Below are 21,358 nucleotides of genomic sequence, written 5' to 3' on the forward strand. Positions count from 1 at the left end.
ATCATCTTAACTCTAATCAAGACCCTTACAAGGCCTCCTATCTCAAGTTCATGGCGACTCCTAGTCTGTCACAATTTGTCATGTAAACCCTTATCTTTGTCACAGTTTGCCTTGTAGACTTCTTCACTCAAGTTCTGATGTGCCTTTGTACTGTAAAACTTACTTCTAGCACTTCTGGTGTGAACAGAAACATCTCAGAGTGCTTCTGCTGAGACTTTGCTATGTTAAAGAAAACAATCAACAACTGAACTGTCTAAGCATTCTGTATAAAGGATCCCTAAACCTGTATTTCGGGGCTGCTTTCACTCTTGGTGTGACAGCCTGCATGCATGCATCATCAAGTTTTTCCTTCTAGGTTTCTCTCCTGCCTCACTGATTTGACCTCTAGACTTTTAAACTAAAGTCCTGTGGACACAGTAGTGCCTAACTGTTTGTCAATAAATTCAGAGCCTGCACATGCCTGTTAAATGGTGTAATTACCACTTAATGGCTCTTTCATGGGTTCAATGTTATGGTAATAGTTCTGGTCATCTGGAAGGCTTTTCACTTGTAAATTAACAGAATTTTTTAAAGGGGAGGGTCACCACTGTGCAAGCTGAACCAGCCTGCTGTGGCAGTCTTCAAGAAAGTCAGAATGTGACTAGGAAGATGGGAGAAGTTGAGAATTGCCTCCCCTTTGCTTCTTATATCTGCAGCCTGTAAGGATGAGGCTGACGGGCTTTCGCTTGTTTACAAAACTTTGTTTTCACTTATGAGTGCCCAATGTCCTCAGAGCAGATGTGGTTGCCCTGTCTCTAATAAAGAATTATCAGAAGTGGAAAAGGTTCAGTAAAGATCAACAACAATTAGGCTGTGTCTAGATTGGCAAGATTTTGCGCAAAAGCAGCCGCTTTTGTGCAAAATCTTGCTGCCTGTCTACACTGGCCACGAGTATTTGCGCAAGAACACTGACGTTCTATTGTATAAAATCAGAGCTTCTTGTGCAAATACTATGACGCTTCCACTCAGGGATAAGCCCTCTTGCACAAGTATTTTTGTGCAAGAGGCAAGTGTAGACAGCAACGTTAATTTCTTGCACAAGAAAGCCCAATGGCTAAAAAGGGCCATCGGAGCTTTCTTGAGCAAGAGAGCATCTACTCTGGCACAGATGCTTTTGCGCAAAGGCACATATCAGTATAGACGCTCTCTTGCGCAAATACTTTTAACGGAAAAACTTTTCCGTTAAAAGTATTTGTGCTAAATCATGCCAGTGTAGATGTAGCCTTAGGGGTATGGAACAGCTTCCCTATGAAGAGAAAGGAATAAGATTGGGACTTGAAAAGATGACTAAATGGACATAACAAAGGTCTATAAAATCATGGCAGTTGTGGAGGAAGGAGGAAGTAAATAAGGAAATATTACTTATTTCTTCCTTCAACATAAAAACTAAGGGTCACCAAATGAAAATTAATAGGCAGCAGGTATAAAAAAAAACAAAGGGAAGTACTTCTTCACACAGTCCATAATCAATCTGTGGAACTCCTTGCCAGAGGATATCTAGGATTTAAAGGGATTTAAAGAAGAACTGGATACATTCATGGAGGACTGATCAATCAATGCTATTAGCCAGGATGGGAAGGAATGGTGGAATGGTGTCCCTAGCTTCTGTTTGTCATGTTTTTATGTTCAGGTTTCCTCTCTGTATTGTGGGACTAAAAATACTTCCCTCCTTCAGGTCTGATGAGAAGAATTAGTCAATATTATTATTACCTTGCACCATAGCATCTCAGCTGCACATCCATGCGACAGTAACAGCTACCTAACTAATCATTGTTCCTCTTTCTGTAAAAACAACACCCCAAACAATGTGAATTTCACTGATAAAAACCTCCATTAATACAGTGAAAATTGCCCAGTGGGAGTCGGTCCCTTCTAGAATACAGTGAAACTCCGACGGGTGAAATCCAGAAATGCAGAGTTAAGGGACATGCCCATGCAGCCTTAACTCTGCCCTCTTTGAGTAATGGCCCAATATGTCCATAACACATCTGAGCGTGCTGCTTTTCCCTGAACAGGAGCGATCTGCACTGGCCTTACACTCTGGGTATGTCTACACTACAATGTTAGTTCAAACTAACAGACATTAGTTCGAACTACCATTCATAGGCGCTACACTAGCGCTCCGCTAGTTCGAATTTGAATCGAACTAGCGGAGCGCTTAGTTCGAACTAGGAAAACCTCATTTTACGAGGATTAAGCCTAGTTCGAACTTACTAGTTCGAATTAAGGGCTGTGTAGCCCCTTAATTCGAACTAGTGGGAGGCTAGCCCTCCCCAGGTTTCCCTGGTGGCCACTCTGGCCAACACCAGGGAAACTCATCTGCCCCCCTCCCGGCCCCGGACCCCTTAAAGGCACGACACAGAGCCACCCACCCGATGTCCCCCAGCCCACCCCCTCTTCCCGGGACCAGGCTGGCGGCTCCTGGGAGCTTGCCCGGGACCGCAAGAGGCGGGCACCTTCCTGGGCTAGTGCAGACATCGTGGACCTCATCCACGATCTCCGCACTAGGCACAGGAAAGTGGCCAGCTAGGGCAGGAGAGCTGCCAGCCTGGCCACCCAGGAGCAGGTGTGCATGAAAATCAAGGGGGGCCACTGAGACCCCCGACCCTGAGTCCTGAGCTTACAATGGCCGTACTGGGTCAGACCAAAGGTCCATCTAGCCCAGTAGCCTGTCTGCCGACAGTGGCCAATCCTAGGGACCCTGGAGGGGATGGACCGAAGACAGTGACCAAGCCATTTGTCTCATGCCATCCCTCTCCAGCCTTCCACAAACTTTGGGCAGGGACACCATTCCTACCCCCTGGCTAAGACTACTCCATGGACCCAACCTCCATGACTTGATCTCACTTCCCTTTAAACTCTGTTCTAGTTGTAGCCTTCACAGCCTCCTGCAGCAAGGAATTCCACAGGTTAACTATTTGCTTTGTGAACAACAACTTTCTCTTACTAGTTTCAAGCCTGCTACCCATTCCTTTCCTTTGGTGTCTTCTAGTCCTTCTTTATGGGAACTCAGGAAGAACTTTTCTGAATGCACCCTCTCCACCCAACCCCTGCTTTTAGAGACCTCTAGCCTGTCCCCGCTCCATCTCCTCTTTTCTAAGCTGAACAGTCCCAGTCTCTTTAGCCTCTCTTCATCTGGGACCTGTTCTCAACCCCTGATCATGTTAGTTGCCCTCCCCTCTCCCAGCCTCTCTCTTCCCCTCTCCCACCTCCTTTTCCCAGTCTCCCCCAGTTTTGTTCAATAAAGACAGAGTCAATGTTGGAAGAAACGTTATCTTTATTTTGTACATCAGGAAGGGGGGCTAGGGAAGGGTAAGTGGAAGGAGGTGAGGGAGGAATGGGGTACGAGCCCCTGATGGGGAGGACTGGGCTGGCTCTGTGGGCTTCTGGGGGTGGAAGCTCTCCTGCAGCCCCCCAATTGCCCCCTCTCCCCAGATGGCAGCCTGCGGCAAGTGCAGCCGGTCTGATGGCCGAGTGCTGTGATGTGCCCAGTGTGGGTACTCCGGGCACTCCAAGCCAGGACTGGTTTTCAAGTGGGGCACCCCTGAGAACTGTCTGTCCGGGGTGGGGGTTGGGTCCCTTTAAGCGCAGCCCTCGGCTAGCCTGAGACAGCATCTCCACGCTCTAAGTCCTCCTCTGATGCCCTGCCGGCACTGCTTCCGGCCATCCTTAAGCCCTGTTCAGGGTCCACTCAATGTGGACTTGCTAGTTCGAATTAGCAAAACGCTAATTCCAACTAGTTTTTAGTTCTAGACGCGTTAGTTCGAATTAGCTTAGTTCGAATTAACTAATTCGAACTAAGTTAGTTCGAACTAACTCTGCAGTGTAGACGTACCCTCAGACACTGTGCTTATTCCAGACACAGAGAACCGCAGCTGCAAAGTTTTCATCCCACTTTGCCCTTTGCACAAAGCCATCTCTCACGGTATGTTCACTTTCCCGGCTCACAGAGCACTCGCATCTCCCACTTAGTTGTGGATAGTCCCCTTGGCTTGTGCACATTACCAGCTAAGATGACACATTCGGTTCTGGGCAGAGATGTCCTGTTACCCATGTTTGCAAATCAGCCCTCACAGCCGGGCCTGATGACTGATTAGCACCCTGAGATGCTAACGAAATGCAAAGAACCACACACAAGAGCAGGCCTGAGTACTCATGGGCCTGTATTTTGGTGTTTATGAACGACAGCTGCAGCCAGCACAGCAGCTTTATTGGGGAACCTGTGCAGGATCAAAATGGGGAGGGAGCAAGGTAGGGAAGGAGGGGAGAGGCCATGTGGGGGCACAGTGATACTGCTGGGCACTACTGGCAGTGGGGTGGGTGGCTCCTGCATAGAGACTGCAGTAAGTGGGGGTATGTCTACACTACCCCGCTAGTTCGAACTAGCGGGGTAATGTATGCATACCGCACTTGCTAATGAAGCCCGGGATTTGAATTTCCCGGGCTTCATTAGCATAAGCGGGGAGCCGCCATTTTTAAATCCCCGCTGCTTCGAACCCCGTGTAGCGCGGCTACACGGGGCTCGAACTAGGTAGTTCGGACTAGGGTGCCTATTCCGAACTACCGGTACACCTCGTTTCACGAGGAGTAACGGTAGTTCGGAATAGGACCCTAGTCCGAACTACCTAGTTCGAGCCCCGTGTAGCCGCGCTACACGGGGTTCGAAGCAGCGGGGATTTAAAAATGGCGGCTCCCCGCTTATGCTAATGAAGCCCGGGAAATTCAAATCCCGGGCTTCATTAGCAAGTGCGGTATGCATACATTACCCCGCTAGTTCGAACTAGCGGGGTAGTGTAGACATACCCTGGTAGAGTCCACGAGGAATTCAATAGATTCTGGTACAGTCGCAGGTTGGGTCGATACTGGCCTCTGCCCCAGCTGCTGGCTTGTGATGGCTGGAGTTGTTTCTAATGGTGTAAAACCTTTACCCATTGTCCTAGATGCCATCCCAATGGTACAGGCCTTCACTCCACTGACTAGGTCACTGCTCTTTCTGCCTGTGGTCACTAAATATCTTCTGGACTTTATTAATCATCTCCTTTCCTGTGGTTCTCTTTGGCTTTGTCATCAGCTGCTTCAGTTTCTCTTCAATCTTTAGGCGCTTTTCCTCAGTGCCATCGTCCACCTCGGCGTACAGCTCGTTGGTGTAACATTGGCCCCCGTTTTTCTGCACCATCCCCTCGGCTATTCCCATCAGCTCTGTAACCTGCTCGTACCGCTCCTTCCCCGTGGCTCTGTTGTCGAAAGCGCAGTAGCGGTTCCCACATGCCTGAATCAGCCCCTTGAGATCTTTGTTATCTGAGTGTCTCATGTAGTTGTGCAGGGAGCCGACTGCTAAATCTTCTTTCCGGGTGAACAGGACGACCATGTGCTTCATGGCTCCATCTCCAAAGATCTCCCGGACTCGCTTCACGGCTTCCTTGTCCTCTGCAGTGTAACGGCCCAGCTGGGTCACCAGCACCAGAGCGTGGGGGCCTGGGGCGGAGAGCGCGATACAGCGACTGATCTCACGACAGGCTTCCGCGTCACAGGCCGCTGGGCAGAAAACGTCAGGTGTATCAATCACCAAAACCTCCCTCCCGTTCCAGCGCATGATCCCTTTAGCGCAAGCCTGAGTCACTGGCTTTGCTCCCAGCTTGGACTCAAACTCCTTCTTGCCAAGGAGGGTGTTTCCTGTTGCACTTTTCCCAGCTCCTGCCTTACCCACAAGGATGAATTTCCATGTGTCCCGGCTTCCCCCTCGTGCACCTGCTGGGAGGAATTGTGACAGATTTACTATGTCATTGCATGGGTAAGAAAGTGATGATGGTGGACTTAACAGTTCTTTTAATTAAAAACTATATAAACTTGCATTAATACTCCAGACTGCCTGTGTTCCTGGATCTGGATTTCAAACCTCCCAGCCCTTGGAGTCAGGCCCAGGGCACTGGAGCATCCAGGTGCTTTAACACAAGTGGATTCCAAGTCACTAGTGACAAGTGCTGCTCTCACCATTCTGGTGCCAGAGCTGAGCAGTCAGTTGGCATTTGGCATCACCATAGAGCTGAACACAAAACATTCACCAGCCCCTTCGGAGCAGAGGAGCAGAGCGAACCGAGGGCATGGTGTGGGGGGGAAGGAAACAAAATGGATTTTAGGATTCACAAAAGGATCAAAGAGGATTTTGAATCTCAAGGAAAGTATCTTGAGAACCTTGTAACTGTAGTTGGCACTTTCACGGTGTATCATTATTTCTGGCAGGGTTACGTGACCAGAAGCCATTATTATGGTAACCTGACATGAACTCCTATGCACTCCCAGGTACTGCTGTATTGAGCCCAGTAACTCATGTTGACCTTGATCCTGATGCTGAAAGGTGGCCAGGTTTGCTCTGAAGATATCAAGGGGTATGTCTACACTAGAAAGTTAGTTCGAACTAACGGACGTTAGTTCGAACTAACTTTCCTAGGCGCTACACTAGCGCTCCGTTAGTTCGAACTTAATTCGAACTAACGGAGCGCTTAGTTCGAACTAGGTAAACCTCATTTTACGAGGACTAACGCCTAGTTCGAACTAGCTAGTTCGAACTAAGGGCTGTGTAGCCCTTTAGTTCGAACTAGTGGGAGGCTAAGGCTTCCCAGGTTTCCCTGGTGGCCACTCTGGCCAACGCCAGGGAAACTCTATTGCCCCCCTCCCGGCCCCGGAGCCCTTAAAGGGGCACGGGCTGGCTACTCACTTTGTGCCAGTTGCAAGGCTGCAAGCACCCGTGCCTGCACAGCCTGCACCTGCCACAACATGAGCCAGCCATCCGAGGGTTCCCAGCCCTCCACTGCTCCCCACAACCAGCCTGGCGGCTCCCGGGAGCCTGCCCGGGGGCACAAAAGGCGGGCGCCCGCCTGGTCAAGTGCGGAGATCGTGGACCTCATCGAGGTTTGGGGGGAAGCCTCCAATGTCCACGATCTCCGCACTAGCCACCGGAACGCGGCCGTCTACGGACGCATGGCTGCCAGTCTGGCCGCCAGGGGCCACCAGCGCAGCCGGGAGCAGGTGCGCTGCAAAATTAATGACTTGCGGCAGTCCTACTCCCGGGCCTGCCTGCCAGGGGCTGACCCGGAGGTCAGCCCCCACTTCCATGCCCTGGACCGCATCCTGGGGCCTCATGCCGTCCCTGCCCCCCGGGACGTGATTGACCCCGGGGCAGAGGGACCGCTCCTGGACACGGAGGAGGAGGAAGGCTCTGAGAGCCAGGAGCCTGCCGCCAGCCTTCCCAGGACCCGGGACCCCCGAGGCACCCCACAGAGCCGCTCGCCTGCATCGTCAGAGGCCGGGGAGGCGTCCACCTGTGAGTACCCTCGTGTTCCCCTTATGTGTACGGGGGGCTGGGGCGAGAGGGAGCCCCGGGACCGTGCGCCTGGGCCTTGCCCACCACGGAGCAGCAGCTGGGGATCCTGCAGGGGCCCTGGCCTTGCAGAGGGGAGCTGGGTTTCACACACCTGGGCCCCTGGGGTAATTGACCGCTGGTCTTCTTGCACCACAGCTGCAGCACCGGGGCCTGCAGGGCGCACCACACCGCCTGCAGCAGCCGCCCGCGCCTGGGCAAGCAGGACAGCCAGGAACCAGGAGGACTACCAGAGGCGGCATCTCCGGTTCCTGGACCGACAGCTCCGTCTCCAGGACCACTGGGTCCAGGAGGACCTCAGGCTGCGCCGGAGGAGTCTGGAGGCCCTGGAGGAGCAGGGCCGTGCCCTGCGAGGCCACCTCCAGAGCCTGCTGGACCGCTTTCCATTTCCTCCTCCCCCTGCTCCCCCTCTTGCTCCCCCTCTTGCTCCCCCTGCTCCCCCTGCTCCTCCTGCTTCCGCTCCTGCTTCCGCTCCTGCTTCCTCCACACCCCCTGTCCCCTCTTCCCCCCCCTCCACAACCATTCCCCACCGACGCCCCCGGACCCGCAGTGTGGCGAGACGGGAGAGGCAGCCGGACTCACACCCCTGAGCTTTCCTTTCCCTTCCTCCCTTCCCTCCCCTTCCCTTCCAGCTCCCTCGTCCCAGGTTCCCCCTCCCTTCTCCCACCTTCATTCCTCCCTCCCCCACCCCAATTCTGTGAAATAAACAGACGTTTTTGTTTGAAAAACAGGTGTCTTTATTTGACAGTAGGTAGGGAGGGGAAAGGGGAAGGGGGGGGTAGGGTGGAAGAAGGCCCCGGTGGGGCATGCAGGGAGAGGTCAGTCCTCCTCCTCCTCCACCTGGAAGCTCTCCCGCAGGGCTTCCCGGATCCGGATGCCCCCCCGCTGGGCTTCCCGGACAGCGGCGGTGCGGGGCTGACCGTAGTGTCCAGCCATGCGGTCAGCCTCAGCCATCCAGGCTGGCAGGAAAGCCTCCCCCTTCCGCTCACACAAATTGTGGAGCACACAACATGCCGCCACCACGGGAGGGATGTTGTGCTCGGCCAGGTCCAGACGGGTGAGGAGGCATCGAAAGCGGGCTTTCAGTCGCCCGAAGGCCCCCTCCACCACGATGCGGGCCCTGGTCAGCCTGGCATTGAAGGCCTGGCGGGAGGGATTGAGGTGCCCCGTGTAGGGCTTCATGAGCCACGGCTGCAGTGGGTAGGCGGCATCCCCCACCAGGCAGACGGGCATGTCCACGTCCCCGACCCTGATGTGGCGGTTGGGGAAGAAGGTCCCGTCCTGCAGCCGCTGGCACACGGAGGAGTTGTGGAACACCCGTGCGTCGTGTGCTTTGCCGGACCAGCCCACATTTATGTCCGTGAACTGTCCCCGGTGGTCACACACGGCCTGCAGGATGACGGAGAAGTACCCCTTGCGGTTCACGTAACGGGACGCCTGGTGTTCCGGGGCACGGATGGGGATGTGCGTCCCGTCGATGGCCCCCCCGCAGTTGGGGAAGCCGAGGGCGCCGAATCCCCGGATGACGGCGTCCGGGTCGGCGAGGCGGACCACCCTGCGGAGCAGCACCCGGTTGATGGCCTTGACCACCTGCGGAGAGAGACACAGCAAAGCGCCAATCAGTGGGGCGCCCGGGTGGCTGGGAGCGTGCGTGTCCTGGCAGTGCCCCGCGCCCCACTCCCGGAAGCAACCCCCCTGGCGGCGTGTAGTACGGCCGGGACAGCCCGACCCCTCCGGAGCGGGGCGCTTTCGCCTCCTCCCGCCCCCCCCTTTGTCCCTGGGGCGGCCCATCCCCTCCTCGCAGCCCCCCTTCCCCCCGGCTCAGTGGCCGATGAGCGCCGTACCTGCATGAGCACTGCTCCGACAGTGGATCTCCCCACGCCGAACTGGTTCCCGACGGATCGGTAGCTGTCCGGCGTGGAGAGCTTCCAGAGGGCGATAGCCACCCGCTTCTGGAGGGGAATGGCGGGCCTCATGCGAGTGTCCCTTCTTTGCAGGGCAGGGGCGAGCCACTCGCAGAGCTCCAGGAAGGTGTCCCTCCTCATCCTAAAGTTCTGGGTCCACTGTCGGTCGTCCCAGCGCTCCAGGACGATGCGGTCCCACCAGTCGCTGCTGGTGTCCAGACGCCAGATGCGGCGGGGCACGCCAGTGCCGGGGCGCCGCCGCGGCTCCTCCATGGCCCCCAGGGCGGCCAGGCGGAGAGGCAGGGGGCTGACGTTCCCCAGGTGGTGCCAGGCAGCCTCAAGCCATTGGTGGCAGGCTTGCAGCAGCAAGTCCAGAACGTGCACCAGAAGGTGCAGGGCGAGCCGTGGCTCCATGTTGCCACCTGCGGCGTCCCCCCCCCCCCGAAGGGAAGCACCGACACAGACAGGCACAGAGACCGACGCTTTGCTGTCCCTCGGCGAGGTTGGCAAGCAAGCAGGAAAAGCTGAGAACCGGCTGTCCAGGGGGGTCCCTCAGACAGCAGCCACACAAAGCAACTGCTGACCTGATGCCCTGCCAGAACCGGTTTCAGCTGCCCTTAAATGCCCCCCTGCGTCCAATCAGTGTGGACGCGCTAGTTCGAACTAGCAAAACGCTAGTTCGAACTAGTTTTTAGTTCTAGATGCGTTAGTTCGAACTAGCTTAGTTCGAATTAACTAATTCGAACTAAGTTAGTTCGAACTAGCGCTGTAGTGTAGACGTACCCAAGGGGATGAGAAAATCCCCCACTTCCAATGGCAGCATGTGCCAATGGTTAACTCCATGCACTACCCAGGTGGGCCTGCTCTAAACTGAATGCATCTGGTTTAAGTTTCAGCAACTGGTTCTTGTTCTGCTGGATGAAGGTGCCTTTGGTACCAGTACTTTTTCCAAGGGAATGTATCAAAACCCTGTAAGCGAGTCACCATTTGATCCCCATTTTTACAAGCTAAACACATTGAGTTGTGTCTCTCTGGGGAAGGCATTTTCTTCAGGCCCATGATCCTGTTTGTGTCTCCCACTGTGTAACGTCCCTTCTCCAGTGAGAACACGAGAACTGCTGGAAGTTTGGTTGATAAAGAAAACTCCTGAGTCTGTAGGAAGGCCTTGTAGCTGGTGCTGTGAGAGTCTCATTAAAGAACCAGGATGATACAACATCCCAGCCCGTGCTCAGTGGATTGAAAACTGGCTAATGGACAGATCTCAAAGAGGGATTGTCAATGGTGAATCATCATCCAGTGTGAGCAAGTGTGAAGGGGATCTGCAAGGACTGAGTGTAGGCCCAGAACTAGGGGTCTGGCAGTCAGTGTAAAATCACTGATATAACACTGGTGGGTGTTGTCAACCTGTGGAACTCCTTGCCAGAGGAGGCTGTGAAGGCTAGGACTATAATAGAGTTTAAAGAGAAGCTAGATAATTTCAAGGAGGTTAGATTCATAAAAGGCTATTAGCCAGGGGATAAAATGGTGTCCTTGGCCTCTGTTTGTCAGAAGCTGGAGAGGGATGGCAGGGGAGAAATCGCTTGATCATTGTCTTCAGTCCACCCTCTCTGGGGTACCTGGTGTTGGCTGCTGTCGGCAGACAGGATACTGGGCTAGATGGACCTTTGGTCTGACCCAGTCTGGCCATTCTTATGTTCTTATGGTACACTTTGTGAATGGGTTTTATTCTCATTTAGTTTGTTAACTGCTGTTACTTTGAGTTAAGTAAAGGTGTGTTCATTGTAATGTGTAATCAGTCAGGGTATGTCTACACTGCCACCCTAGTTCGAACTAGGGTGGCTAATGTAGGCATTCGAAATTGCAAATGAAGCCCGGGATTTAAATATCCTGGGCTTCATTTGCATCTTGCCGGGCGCCGCCATTTTTAAATCCCCCTTAGTGCGGACTCCGTGCCCATGGCTACACACGGCTACACACGGCACGGAGTAGGTAGTTCGAATTAGGCTCTCTAATTTGAACTACCATTACTCCTCGTGGAATGAGGTATCGTTGAATCCCGGGCTTCATTTGCAACTTCGGTTGCCTATATTAGCCACCCTAGTTCGAACTAGGGTGGTAGTGTAGACATACCCTTAGATGTTTATTAGTTATAATGGTTGTTTGGCGTTAGATCCAGATTACTTTTGCAATAATTTTATTCCTGGAGGCTCCCAAGACACACCATTAAGTGTGCACAGGCCAGCCAGTGGGAGGCACCGCCACTGTGTATTCTTTAGGAGCAAGGGGGTGAAGAGGTACCCCCAATTATCCAACATCACCACTGGGGCACTCAGGATCTCCTTTCATGTTAAAACCATCCGGCACCCAGACACACAGGTGAGTGTGGCTGCTCCTGAGTGACCCAGGGAGGACACAGGCGGTCACAGTTGGAAAAGTAGTGCAGGGTGTAAAGAGCCACCAGCGTGGTCCCGAGGCTGGAGAAAATGGCAGCTGTTCCTTACGCGTCTCTTGATACATTTTGGTTCCAGGGCGAGGCTGAAGACACTCACTGCCCTGAGTGTAGGAACAGAAAGTGGAGAGGGGAGGGGAGGGGAGGAGGGAGCACGAGCAGAGTCACAGGGTGAAAGCACCAGGGACTAACAGGCTCTGCAAAGTACCAGAGAGAAGCGTAAGAAGAGTGAATGGCTGCAAGCTAAAGGCAAACTCACTGGCTACGTCTAGATTACATCCATTTTTCGTAAAAGGGATGCAAATTAGACGTATCGCAATTGCTAAAGAAGCGGGGATTTAAATCTCCCCGCTTCATTAGCATAAAAATGGCTGCCACTTTTCTTTTAAAGAGAGATAAGGAATCTTTCAGAAAAGGCTTTATTTTCCGAAAGATCCGCGTCTAGACTGGCACTTTTTTCCAGCAAAGCTCTGTGCCAAAAAAAAAAGCAGCAGTCATTTTTATGCTAATGAAGCGGGGGAGATTTAAATCCCACTTCATTAGCAATTGCGATACGTCTAATTTGCATCCCTTTTACGAAAAAGGGATGTAATCTAGACGTAGCCACTGACATTAGAAAAGACATGTCAGCCATGGGCAATGTAATTAACCATTGGAACAAGCTACCAAGGGAAGTGGTGGATTCACCATCTCTTGCATTCCAGACTGAGGTCTGGCAGGAAGAGGGGCTTTAGTCCAACACAAGTCATGGTCTCATCGCTGGAGTAACTGGTTGAAATTCTTTGGCCAGGGCTGTAAGGGGCACAGACTAGATGATATAATGGCCCCTTCTGGCCTGAAAATCTGACTCTGGTGCCTGTGTGAGCACGGAGGGGGAGCAGATTTCTGAGTGTCACTTACCCTGGGTGGGTTCTTCATTTTCTCTCTCTTTCTGTTTTAGCTGAAAAATTTGCAAAAAAACAATCAGTTACTTGCAAACCTATTGTCAAGGCAAAGAGAAACCTAGACAAGGCTGCAACTCATCCCCTTGCTACCTCAAGGGCTCTTTTTCCATGTGCTTGTTCAGCCTCTCACTCAGTTCACTGCAGTAATTCTGTGCCTTTTCTCTAAAACAAAGGTCTTACTGTTCCTTAGAAGTGTCTGCCTGTTGAATCACAGAACACTAGAACTGGAAAGGAACACAGGAGTTCATCCAGTCCAGTGCCCTGCCCTCATGGCAGGACCAAACATTGTGTAGATCATACCTGACAGATATCTGTCCAACCTGCTCTTAAATATCTCTAGACATTGAGATTCCACAACCTCCCTGGGTAATTTATTCCAGTGTTTGACCACCCTGACAGGTAGGAACTTTTTCCTAATGTCCAACCTGAACCTCCCTTGCTGCAGTTTAAGCTCTTTGCTTCTTGTTCTATCCTCAGAGATCAAGGAGAACAATTATTCTCCCTCCTCCTTATGACACCCTTTTAGACACTTGAAAACCACTACCATATCCCCTCTCTGGCTTTGTTTACACTACACTTCTTTTTCAGAAAAAGGAATGCAAATTACACTCCACAATTTGCATAACTTTTCTGATTATTTTTTTGAAAGAGGCTTTTCCAAAATTTGGCCTGTCTACACTGAGCCAAATTTCAGAAAAACCTCCTCTTTCAGAAGAGCCCTTATTCTTAATAAAAGGAGGTGTACAGGGATTCCAAAAGAGTTTGTCTGCTCTTAAAAAAAAAATTGGAAGACTGGATGCATTCCTTGGACAGGGCAGAGTTTTACCAGGATACCTCCAGTATCCCAGAAAAATTCCATAGTGTAGACATAGTCCCAGTCTTCTCTTTTCTAAAGCAAACAAGCCCAGTTCTTTCAGTCTTCCCTCATAGCCCATGTTTTCCAGAGCTTTAATCATTCTTGTTGCTCTTCTCTGGACCTTCTCCAATTTCTCTACATCTTTCTTGAAATTTGGTGCCCAGAACTGGACACAATACTCCAGTTCAGGCCTAACCAGCACAGAGTAGAGCAGAAGAATGACTTCTCATGACTTGCTCACAACACTCCTGTTAATACAGCCCATAATTGTGTTTACTTTTTTTGGAACAGCATCACACTCTTGATCCATGTTTAACTTGTTGTCCTCTATACTGCAACACTAGTTCAAAATTACTAGCACTATTCTGAAATAATACACATCAGGCAGTTATTTCGAAACAGTGTCAAAATACTGTAAAGCTGGATAACTTCTTACTCCAACTCCTATAACCCTCATTGCATGAGGAGTAAGAGAAGTCCGAGGAAGAGTGCTCTATTTCAAAAAAGATGCTCCCTATTTTGAAATAAGCCATCTCAAAATAACATACGCAATTGATATAGCTCAATTTTCAGAGCTTATTTCAAGTCAAGCCCTGCAACATGCGCATACCCTATGACTCCTAAATCCCTTCCTACAGGATTCCTTCCCAGACAATCACTTCCCATTCTGTGTGTGTATGTAGGGGTAAACTGAGACAGTCCATGGTATCTTGCTAAGAACTCTTATTCAAAGTCTAAATTTGAGGCCTCGGAACACACAGAAAAAGCAGCTACCATGACCCTAGTGCCCACCAGGTTAACCCATGGTTGGTACTCCACCAGTGCTGGTGTAGAATAAACCCTCTACTTGTTTTCACCTGCATCCAGAGTGTCCAGAATTATTCCCTACAGTGTAAGACTGATTGTTCCTTCCTAAGTGAAGTCTTTTGCATTTGTCCTTATTAAACCTTTATTAAACTAACTGGTCTGTAGTTTCCTGGGTTGTTCTTATTTCCCTTTTTATAAATGGGCACTAGATTTGCCCTTTTCCAGTCTTCTGGAATCTCTCCTGTCTCCCATGAATTTTCTAAGATAATAGCTAAAGGCTCAGACACCTTTTCTATCAGCTCCTTGAGTATTCCCAGATGCTTTTCATCAGGCCCTGGTGACTTGTAGACATCTCACTTTTCTAAGTGATGTTTAACTTGTAATTTTGTTATCTTCTTAACCTACCCCCTTCCCACTAGCGTTCACTATACTATGTTGGGCATCCTGTCATCATCCATCTTCTTGGCAACAAAACAAAGAAGTCATTAAGCACCTCTGCCATTTCCAAATTTCCTGTTATTGGATCCCCCCTTCTCATTGAGCAATGGACCTACCCTGTCCTTGGTGTTACTCTTGCTCCTAATATGCTTGTGGAACATTTTCTTGTTACCTTTTATGCCTCTAGCTAGATTTATCTGTTCTTGTGCCTTTGCCTTTCTAATCTTGCCCCTGCATTCCTATGTTTGCCTATATTCATCCTTTGTAATTTGATCTACTTTTCACTTTTTATATGACTCCTTTCTGATTTTTAAAAGTAAGATCTCCAGATTGATCCAAGGTGGTGTCCTGCTGTACTTTTTATCTTTCCTACTCAGTGGAATAGTTGGCTTTTAGGCCCTTAATAATGTCCCTTTGAAAAACTGGCAACTCGAAGATGGGTAGGGATGATGTCCCTAGCCTCTGTTTGTCAGGAAAGGGATGACAGGGGAGGGATCACGTGAGGATTCCCTGTTTGGTTCCTTCCCTCTGGGATACTTGGGGTTGGCCACTGTCGGCAGACAGGACACTGGGCTGGATGGACCTTTGCTCTGATCTAGTCTGGCTGTTTTTATGTTCTTATGTTCTTAACTCTCTTCAGTTGTTTTTCCCCTCAGTCTTGCTTCCCATGGGACCTTACCTACAAGTTCTCTGAGTTTACCAAAATCCGCCTTCCTGAAATCCATTGTCTCTATTTTGTTGTTCACCCTTCTACCCTTCCTTAGAATTGTGAACTCTATGATTTCTTGATCACTTTCACCCAAGCTGCCTTCCACTTTCAAATTCTCAACCAGTTCCTCCCTATTTGTTAGGATCAAATCTAGAACAGCTTCTCCCCCGGTAGCTTTCTCAACTTTCTGAAATAAAAAATTGCCTCCGATGGGGTGTTTGTAGGGGGAGGGGGAAACTCGGGGACCTCCCAAGGGCTCAGGCCCCCCCTTTGATTCTCTGTTTTTTGTGTTTCTTTGTCTCCTGCAGGTGATGAGGGCCATTAACACTGTCCTGCTGCATAGGGTCATCCACTTGGGAGACCTGGAGCCCACTGTGGCCAGATTTGCCACCCTGGGTTTCCCCAGCTCTAGGGAGGAGGAGTGGTAGATGGAATTCACATCCCCATTCATGCCCCAGACCACCATGACATCCAGTATATGAACCACAAGGGATACTCTTCATTGGTCCTGCAAGCCCTGGTCAACCACTGCAGACAGTTTTTGGACGTTTCGTCATCTGGTCAGGGAGAGCGCATGATGCCCGCATGTTCCACAACTCCAGCCTCTAGGGGTATGTCTACGCTACCCCACTAGTTCGAACTAGCGGGGTAATGTAGACATACCGCACTTGCAAATGAAGCCTGGGATTTGAATTTCCCGGGCTTCATTTGCATAAGCGGGGCGCCGCCATTTTTAAAACCCCACTGGTTCGAACCCCGTGCAGCGCGGCTACACGGGGCACGAACTAGGTAGTTCGAACTAGGATTCCTATTCCGAACTACCGGTACACCTCATTCCACTGGTTGACCAGTCTGCAGAGGCTAGAGGATGGCACATTCTTCCCACAGTGAAACATCATGGTTGGAGATGTGGAGATGCTGCTGTGCATCAGGGGGAATGCAGCCTACCCTCTCATGTTGTGGCTGATGAAGTCATACACTGGCCACCTGAACCCAAGCATGGACTGTTTCCATGCTCGCCTTGGCAGGGCCTGCATCCAGGTGGAGTGCTCCTTCGGGCATCTGAAAGTGAGGTTCAGGTGCCTCCTGACCCACCTCAATGTTGGGGAGCACATCATCCCTAAGGTACTGTCAGCCTGTTGTGTGCCCCACTACATTGCGGAGAGGAAGGGGGAAGCATTCCTTCCAGGGTGTGCGGCAGAGGCTGGCTGGGAGGGATGGGCCTTCTAGCAGTCACACACAGCTGCCATCTGCCAGGCTCATCTGGTGTGGGTTCATATCCGGGAGGCCAGGAGGGAAAATTTCTCTGAAAGACCCCAGTAACTCTCCCGAGGGCCTGTGCCTTGCCCCTCTGTGCCTTTCCCACAACAACCCCTTTTCCCTACAAACAGAATAAATACAATTGTTCTGTTTTAAAAACTAAATGTTTGGTGGTTTATTTTGGGTAAAAGTAACTGGGAAGGTGGGAGGGAGGCCGAGAACCTGGATATGGAGAGAGAGGTGAGAATGTTGGAGAGGGGAGGAGAGGCTCTGAGCTTGGGCTGAGACTGGCATGTGGTTTTGGTGGTGGTTCCACATCATGTCCAGGGACCTCCTGGGAGAACAGGGGGATATGCAGGAAGGGGGCTGGAGTGGGGTCAGGCATGGGAGGGGGTCAGAGGCTGTCATGGGAGATGGAATGGGGACAAGAGCAGGGCTTGGAACTGGTGCCAGGTAGGCCATCATCTCCCAGACCATGGCACAGATGGTGCAGCCTGTTGCAGAAGCTCAGTCCACATCTAGGCCCGCTATGTGCATCATCCTGGACCTTCTGGGCCAGCGTCTGCTGCATGTTCCTGAGGACCGACATGTGCTCCCTCATTAGGTCCTCCTAGATGTTCCAACCCCTGTGGTTCCCCTGGGGTTGGGCAGTTGGCTCAGCTGCTGGTGATCACCCCTCAGTCACGGCTGGTCTGGCTGGGGACAATAAAGAGAGGGGGTCAGTCATCCCTGGAGACACTGTCCCTGAGGCCTTGCCCTCATAAGCAAGCTGAGAGCAACAGTCCTCAGGCCAGAGGATGGGGATGTCCTGGGAGCAAGGCCATGTGTGGCCTGGACAACAGCCCTGCTTCACAGGGCCCCAGAGGCCCCAGGGGACCATGCTTCCTTGCCCCTCCCTCTGTCCCATGGACTAGCAAGCAAGAGAAGTGTCTGGCCACACTGGAATTCAATGGCTGGGTGAGGAGCCTCGAGCAGCCTGGGTTTCCATCAGGTCCACACACACACCTGCATCTGGCAGCGCTGTTCCTGGGAGTGGGTGCTGCCTGGAGCGTGCAGGCATGGCCGTGTGTGGCACTCCAGAGTCTGTGTGTGTGTGTGTGTGTCCTTGTCCCCAGCCTGCTGCCCATGGTGGCTAGTTTCCTGCCCCCCTTGGGTAAGAAGTGTGAGCGGCCTCCCCAGACCCTCTGAGCAGGAGCCCTGGGTGCTCCGGGGCTGCCTCCTGGGGCTGCATGGTGTAGATTGGAGCTGCATGTGCATCCACATGTACAGACTTTAGCGCAAGGGCCAGGCTGAGAAGGCGGAGCAATGATCACCCCCCCAGCCCCTCAATACACCCCACCCTGTGTGTGTGAAAAAGTTAAGAGCACTCACCTGCTGATCCCTCCCCAGCCTCAGAGGATTCCTGGGACACATTCAGGGCCTGGGGCACTGGCTCCAACTTAAGTGTAGTGACAGTACTTGCCATTTCTTCCTCCTCCTCCAGCTTCTCATCCTCTGCCTCCTTGGCTGAGACCCCTGGCTGGGTGATGATGGGTATCTCCAGTCCCGAATCTCCCCCAGGGTGCAGAAAGGCCTGTACTCCCCCATCCCTCAGGATGTAGAGCAGTTCTGCATAGTGGGGGCAGGAGTGGGGTCCTGCCCTGGAGTAAGAGCTGCACTCCCTTGCCCTGGCATAGCCCTGCTGGAGCGCTTTCACCTTGCTCCGGACCTGCTCAAGAGTCTGGTGGTGGCCCCTCATGGCCAGGGTCCTGGTCATCCTCCTGTAGATATTGGCATTGCATTATGCCTGCAACAGGAATACTGTGGTGATAATAAAAGTTTTCTCTTTTCTTTTTATTAACCTGGGATTGGTTAATCGTGTGCCCTGATTTTTATTTTAGGGGTCAGATTTCCCAAATGATCTTTCCCCTGATTTCTTTATTAATATTTGGGTGGTGGCAGCAGAAGTTTTATTCCCAAGATCGAGGTTTTTAAGATTTGGGGGGAAGTTTTATACCAAAGCCTGGTAGCTAAGGCTTTGGGGTACACTTGCTGGCCCCCACTTCTGCATTTATCATGCCAGAGTGGGGAAGGAGCCATGACAGGCAGCAAGGCAGGGAGTGCGTGTATTCCTTCGGATTAAGCAATAAACTGGTCGGATAATAATTTAAAGGGCTATATGCTAACATTCCTAATCAATACATAATCCCAGGATTTTGAGCCAGTCTCAGGATTCTTGATGAGCCTGTTTTTGAACAATTGGAGGGGACAATACCACACCCAGCTTGATGGGCATCAGTTACCCACTATGGTTTGGGAATAATATTCCCTTTCCTCCATGCTTTCATCTCTCTTGCTAGGTAGCTTGTCAGCTCTCGGAACAACTGACAGTGTCAAGAATATGGACCAAAACAAAAAATGTAAGAGTACAAGAATGGCCATAATGGGACAGACCAATGGTCTATCTAGGCCTGTGCCCTGTCAGTCGATAGTGGTAAATACCAGATGCCCCAGAGGGAGGGAATAGAACAAGGAAACTTCCAGCAATCACTCTCCCGTAACCTGTTCCCAGCTTCTGACAGAGGCTAGGGACACCATTCCTACCCATGCTGGCTAATAGCCATTGACAGAACTAAACTCTATGAAGTTATCTAGTTCTTTCTTGAACCCTGTTAAAGTTCTAGGCTTCACAACATCCTGTGGCAAGGGGTTCCACATGCCATCTGTGCATTGCATGAAGAAAAAATATTTTAGTTTGTTTTAAAGCTGCCTATTAATTTCATTTGGTGACCCCCAGTTCTTATATTGTGGGAGCAAGTAAATAACTTTTCCTTATTCATTTCTTCACACCACTCATGATTTTATAGACCTCTAGCATATCCCCCCCCTTTATCTCCACTTTTCTCAACTGAAAAGTCCCATTCTTTTTAATCTCTCTTCATATGGGACCAATTCCAAACCCCTAATCATTTTGATTGCCCTTTTCTGAACCTTTTCCAATGTCAACATATCTTTTTTGAGATGAGGCGACCACATCTGCAGGCAGTATTCAAGATGTGGGAGTACCATGGATTTATAGAGAGACAATAAGATAATCTGTTTTCATAGAATTTTAGAATACTAGTACTGGAAGGGACCTCAAGAGGGCTTGTTTATGGGCCCTTAACAATGTCCCTTTGAAAAACTGCCGACTCTCCTCAGTTGTTTTTGCCCTCAATCTCGATTCCCATGGGATCTTACCTACCAGCTCTCTGAGTTTACCAAAATCCACCTTCCCGAAATCCATGGTCTCTATTTTGCTGTTCTCCCTTCAACCCTTCCTTAGAATTATGAACTCTCTGATTTCATGATCACTTTCACCCAAGCTGCCTTCCACTTTCAAATTCTCAACCAGTTCCTCCCTATTTGTTAGGATCAAATCTAGAACAGCTTCTCCCTGGTAGCTTTTTCAACCTTCTGAGATAAAAAGTTGTCTCCAATGCAGTCCAAGAACTTTTTGGATAGTCTGTGCCCCGCTGTGTTATTTTCCCAACATTTATCTGGATAGCTGAAGTCCGCTATCACCACCAAATCTTGGGCTTTGGATGATTTTGTTAGTTGTTTAAAAAAAGCCTCATCCGCTTCTTCCACCTTGGTGGGTGGCCTGTAGTAGACTCCTAGCATGACATCACCTTTGTTTTTAATCCCTTTTAGCCTAACCCAGAGACTCTCAACACTTCCATCTCCTATGTCCATCTCCACCTCTAGCCATGTGCGTACATTTTTAATATGTAAGGCAACACCTCCTCCCCTTTTTCCCCGTCTACCCTTCCTGAGCAAGCTGTACCCTTCTATACAAACATTCCAATCATGTGTATTATCCCACCAAGTTTCTGTGATGTCACCAATGTCATAATTGTACTTATTTATTAGCACTTCCAATTCTTCCTGCTTATTTCCTATACTTCTTGCATTTGTATATAGGCATCTAAGGGTATGTCTACACTACCACCCTAGTTTGAACTAGGGTGGCTAATGTAGTCATTCGAAGTTGCAAATGAAGCCCAGAATTTAAATATCCCAGGCTTCATTTGCATCTTGCCAGGCGCCGCCATTTTTAAATCCCCCTTAGTGCGGACTCCATGCCCGCGGCTACACGCGGCACGGAGTAGGTAGTTCGAATTAGGCTCTCTAATTCGAAGTACCGTTATGCCTCGTGGAACGAGGTGTAATGGTAGTTTGAATTAGAAAGCCTAATTCGAACTATCTACTCCGTGCCGCGTGTAGCTGCGTGTAGCCGCGGGCACGGAGTTCGGACTAAGGGGGATTTAAAAATGGTGGTGCCTGGCAAGATGCAAATGAAGCCTGGGATATTTAAATTCTGGGCTTCATTTGCAACTTCGAATGACTACATTAGCCACCCTAGTTCAAACTAGGGTGGCAGTGTAGACATACCCTAAGATACTCATTTAATCTTGCCTCCAAGTTTTGCCTTGACCCTCCTTTCTCTCTGCCATTATAGCCCTTTCTCCCTCCCATTTCTGTCCCATCTCCCTGGTCTCCATGTTCTCCACTTACCTGTGGGTTTTATTCTCTATCCTTTTTTTTAATGATTT

General features: G+C 50.6%; 2 protein-coding genes across 3 annotated transcripts in view; one reads left to right on the top strand and one right to left on the bottom strand.

The window, feature by feature from the left end:
• LOC142825160 (GTPase IMAP family member 5-like) overlaps window positions 1-21,358 on the top strand; it is a 257,445-nt gene that overhangs the window by 155,583 nt on the left and 80,504 nt on the right. The window lies entirely within an intron of this gene.
• The window catches only part of LOC102449776 (GTPase IMAP family member 8-like), a 36,836-nt gene continuing 20,328 nt past the window's right edge, over window positions 4,851-21,358 (bottom strand). The window contains exons 3-4 of the mRNA XM_075916887.1: window positions 12,671-12,710; window positions 4,851-5,787 (exon numbers count right to left, since the gene is read on the bottom strand). Coding sequence (XP_075773002.1) covers window positions 5,021-5,787; window positions 12,671-12,710 — 807 coding nt within the window. The 3' untranslated portion in view covers window positions 4,851-5,020. The remainder of the gene's footprint in view (window positions 5,788-12,670; window positions 12,711-21,358) is intronic.

Source organism: Pelodiscus sinensis, unplaced genomic scaffold (genome assembly GCF_049634645.1).
Source record: "Pelodiscus sinensis isolate JC-2024 unplaced genomic scaffold, ASM4963464v1 ctg40, whole genome shotgun sequence".
Lineage (NCBI taxonomy): Eukaryota > Metazoa > Chordata > Testudines > Trionychidae > Pelodiscus > Pelodiscus sinensis.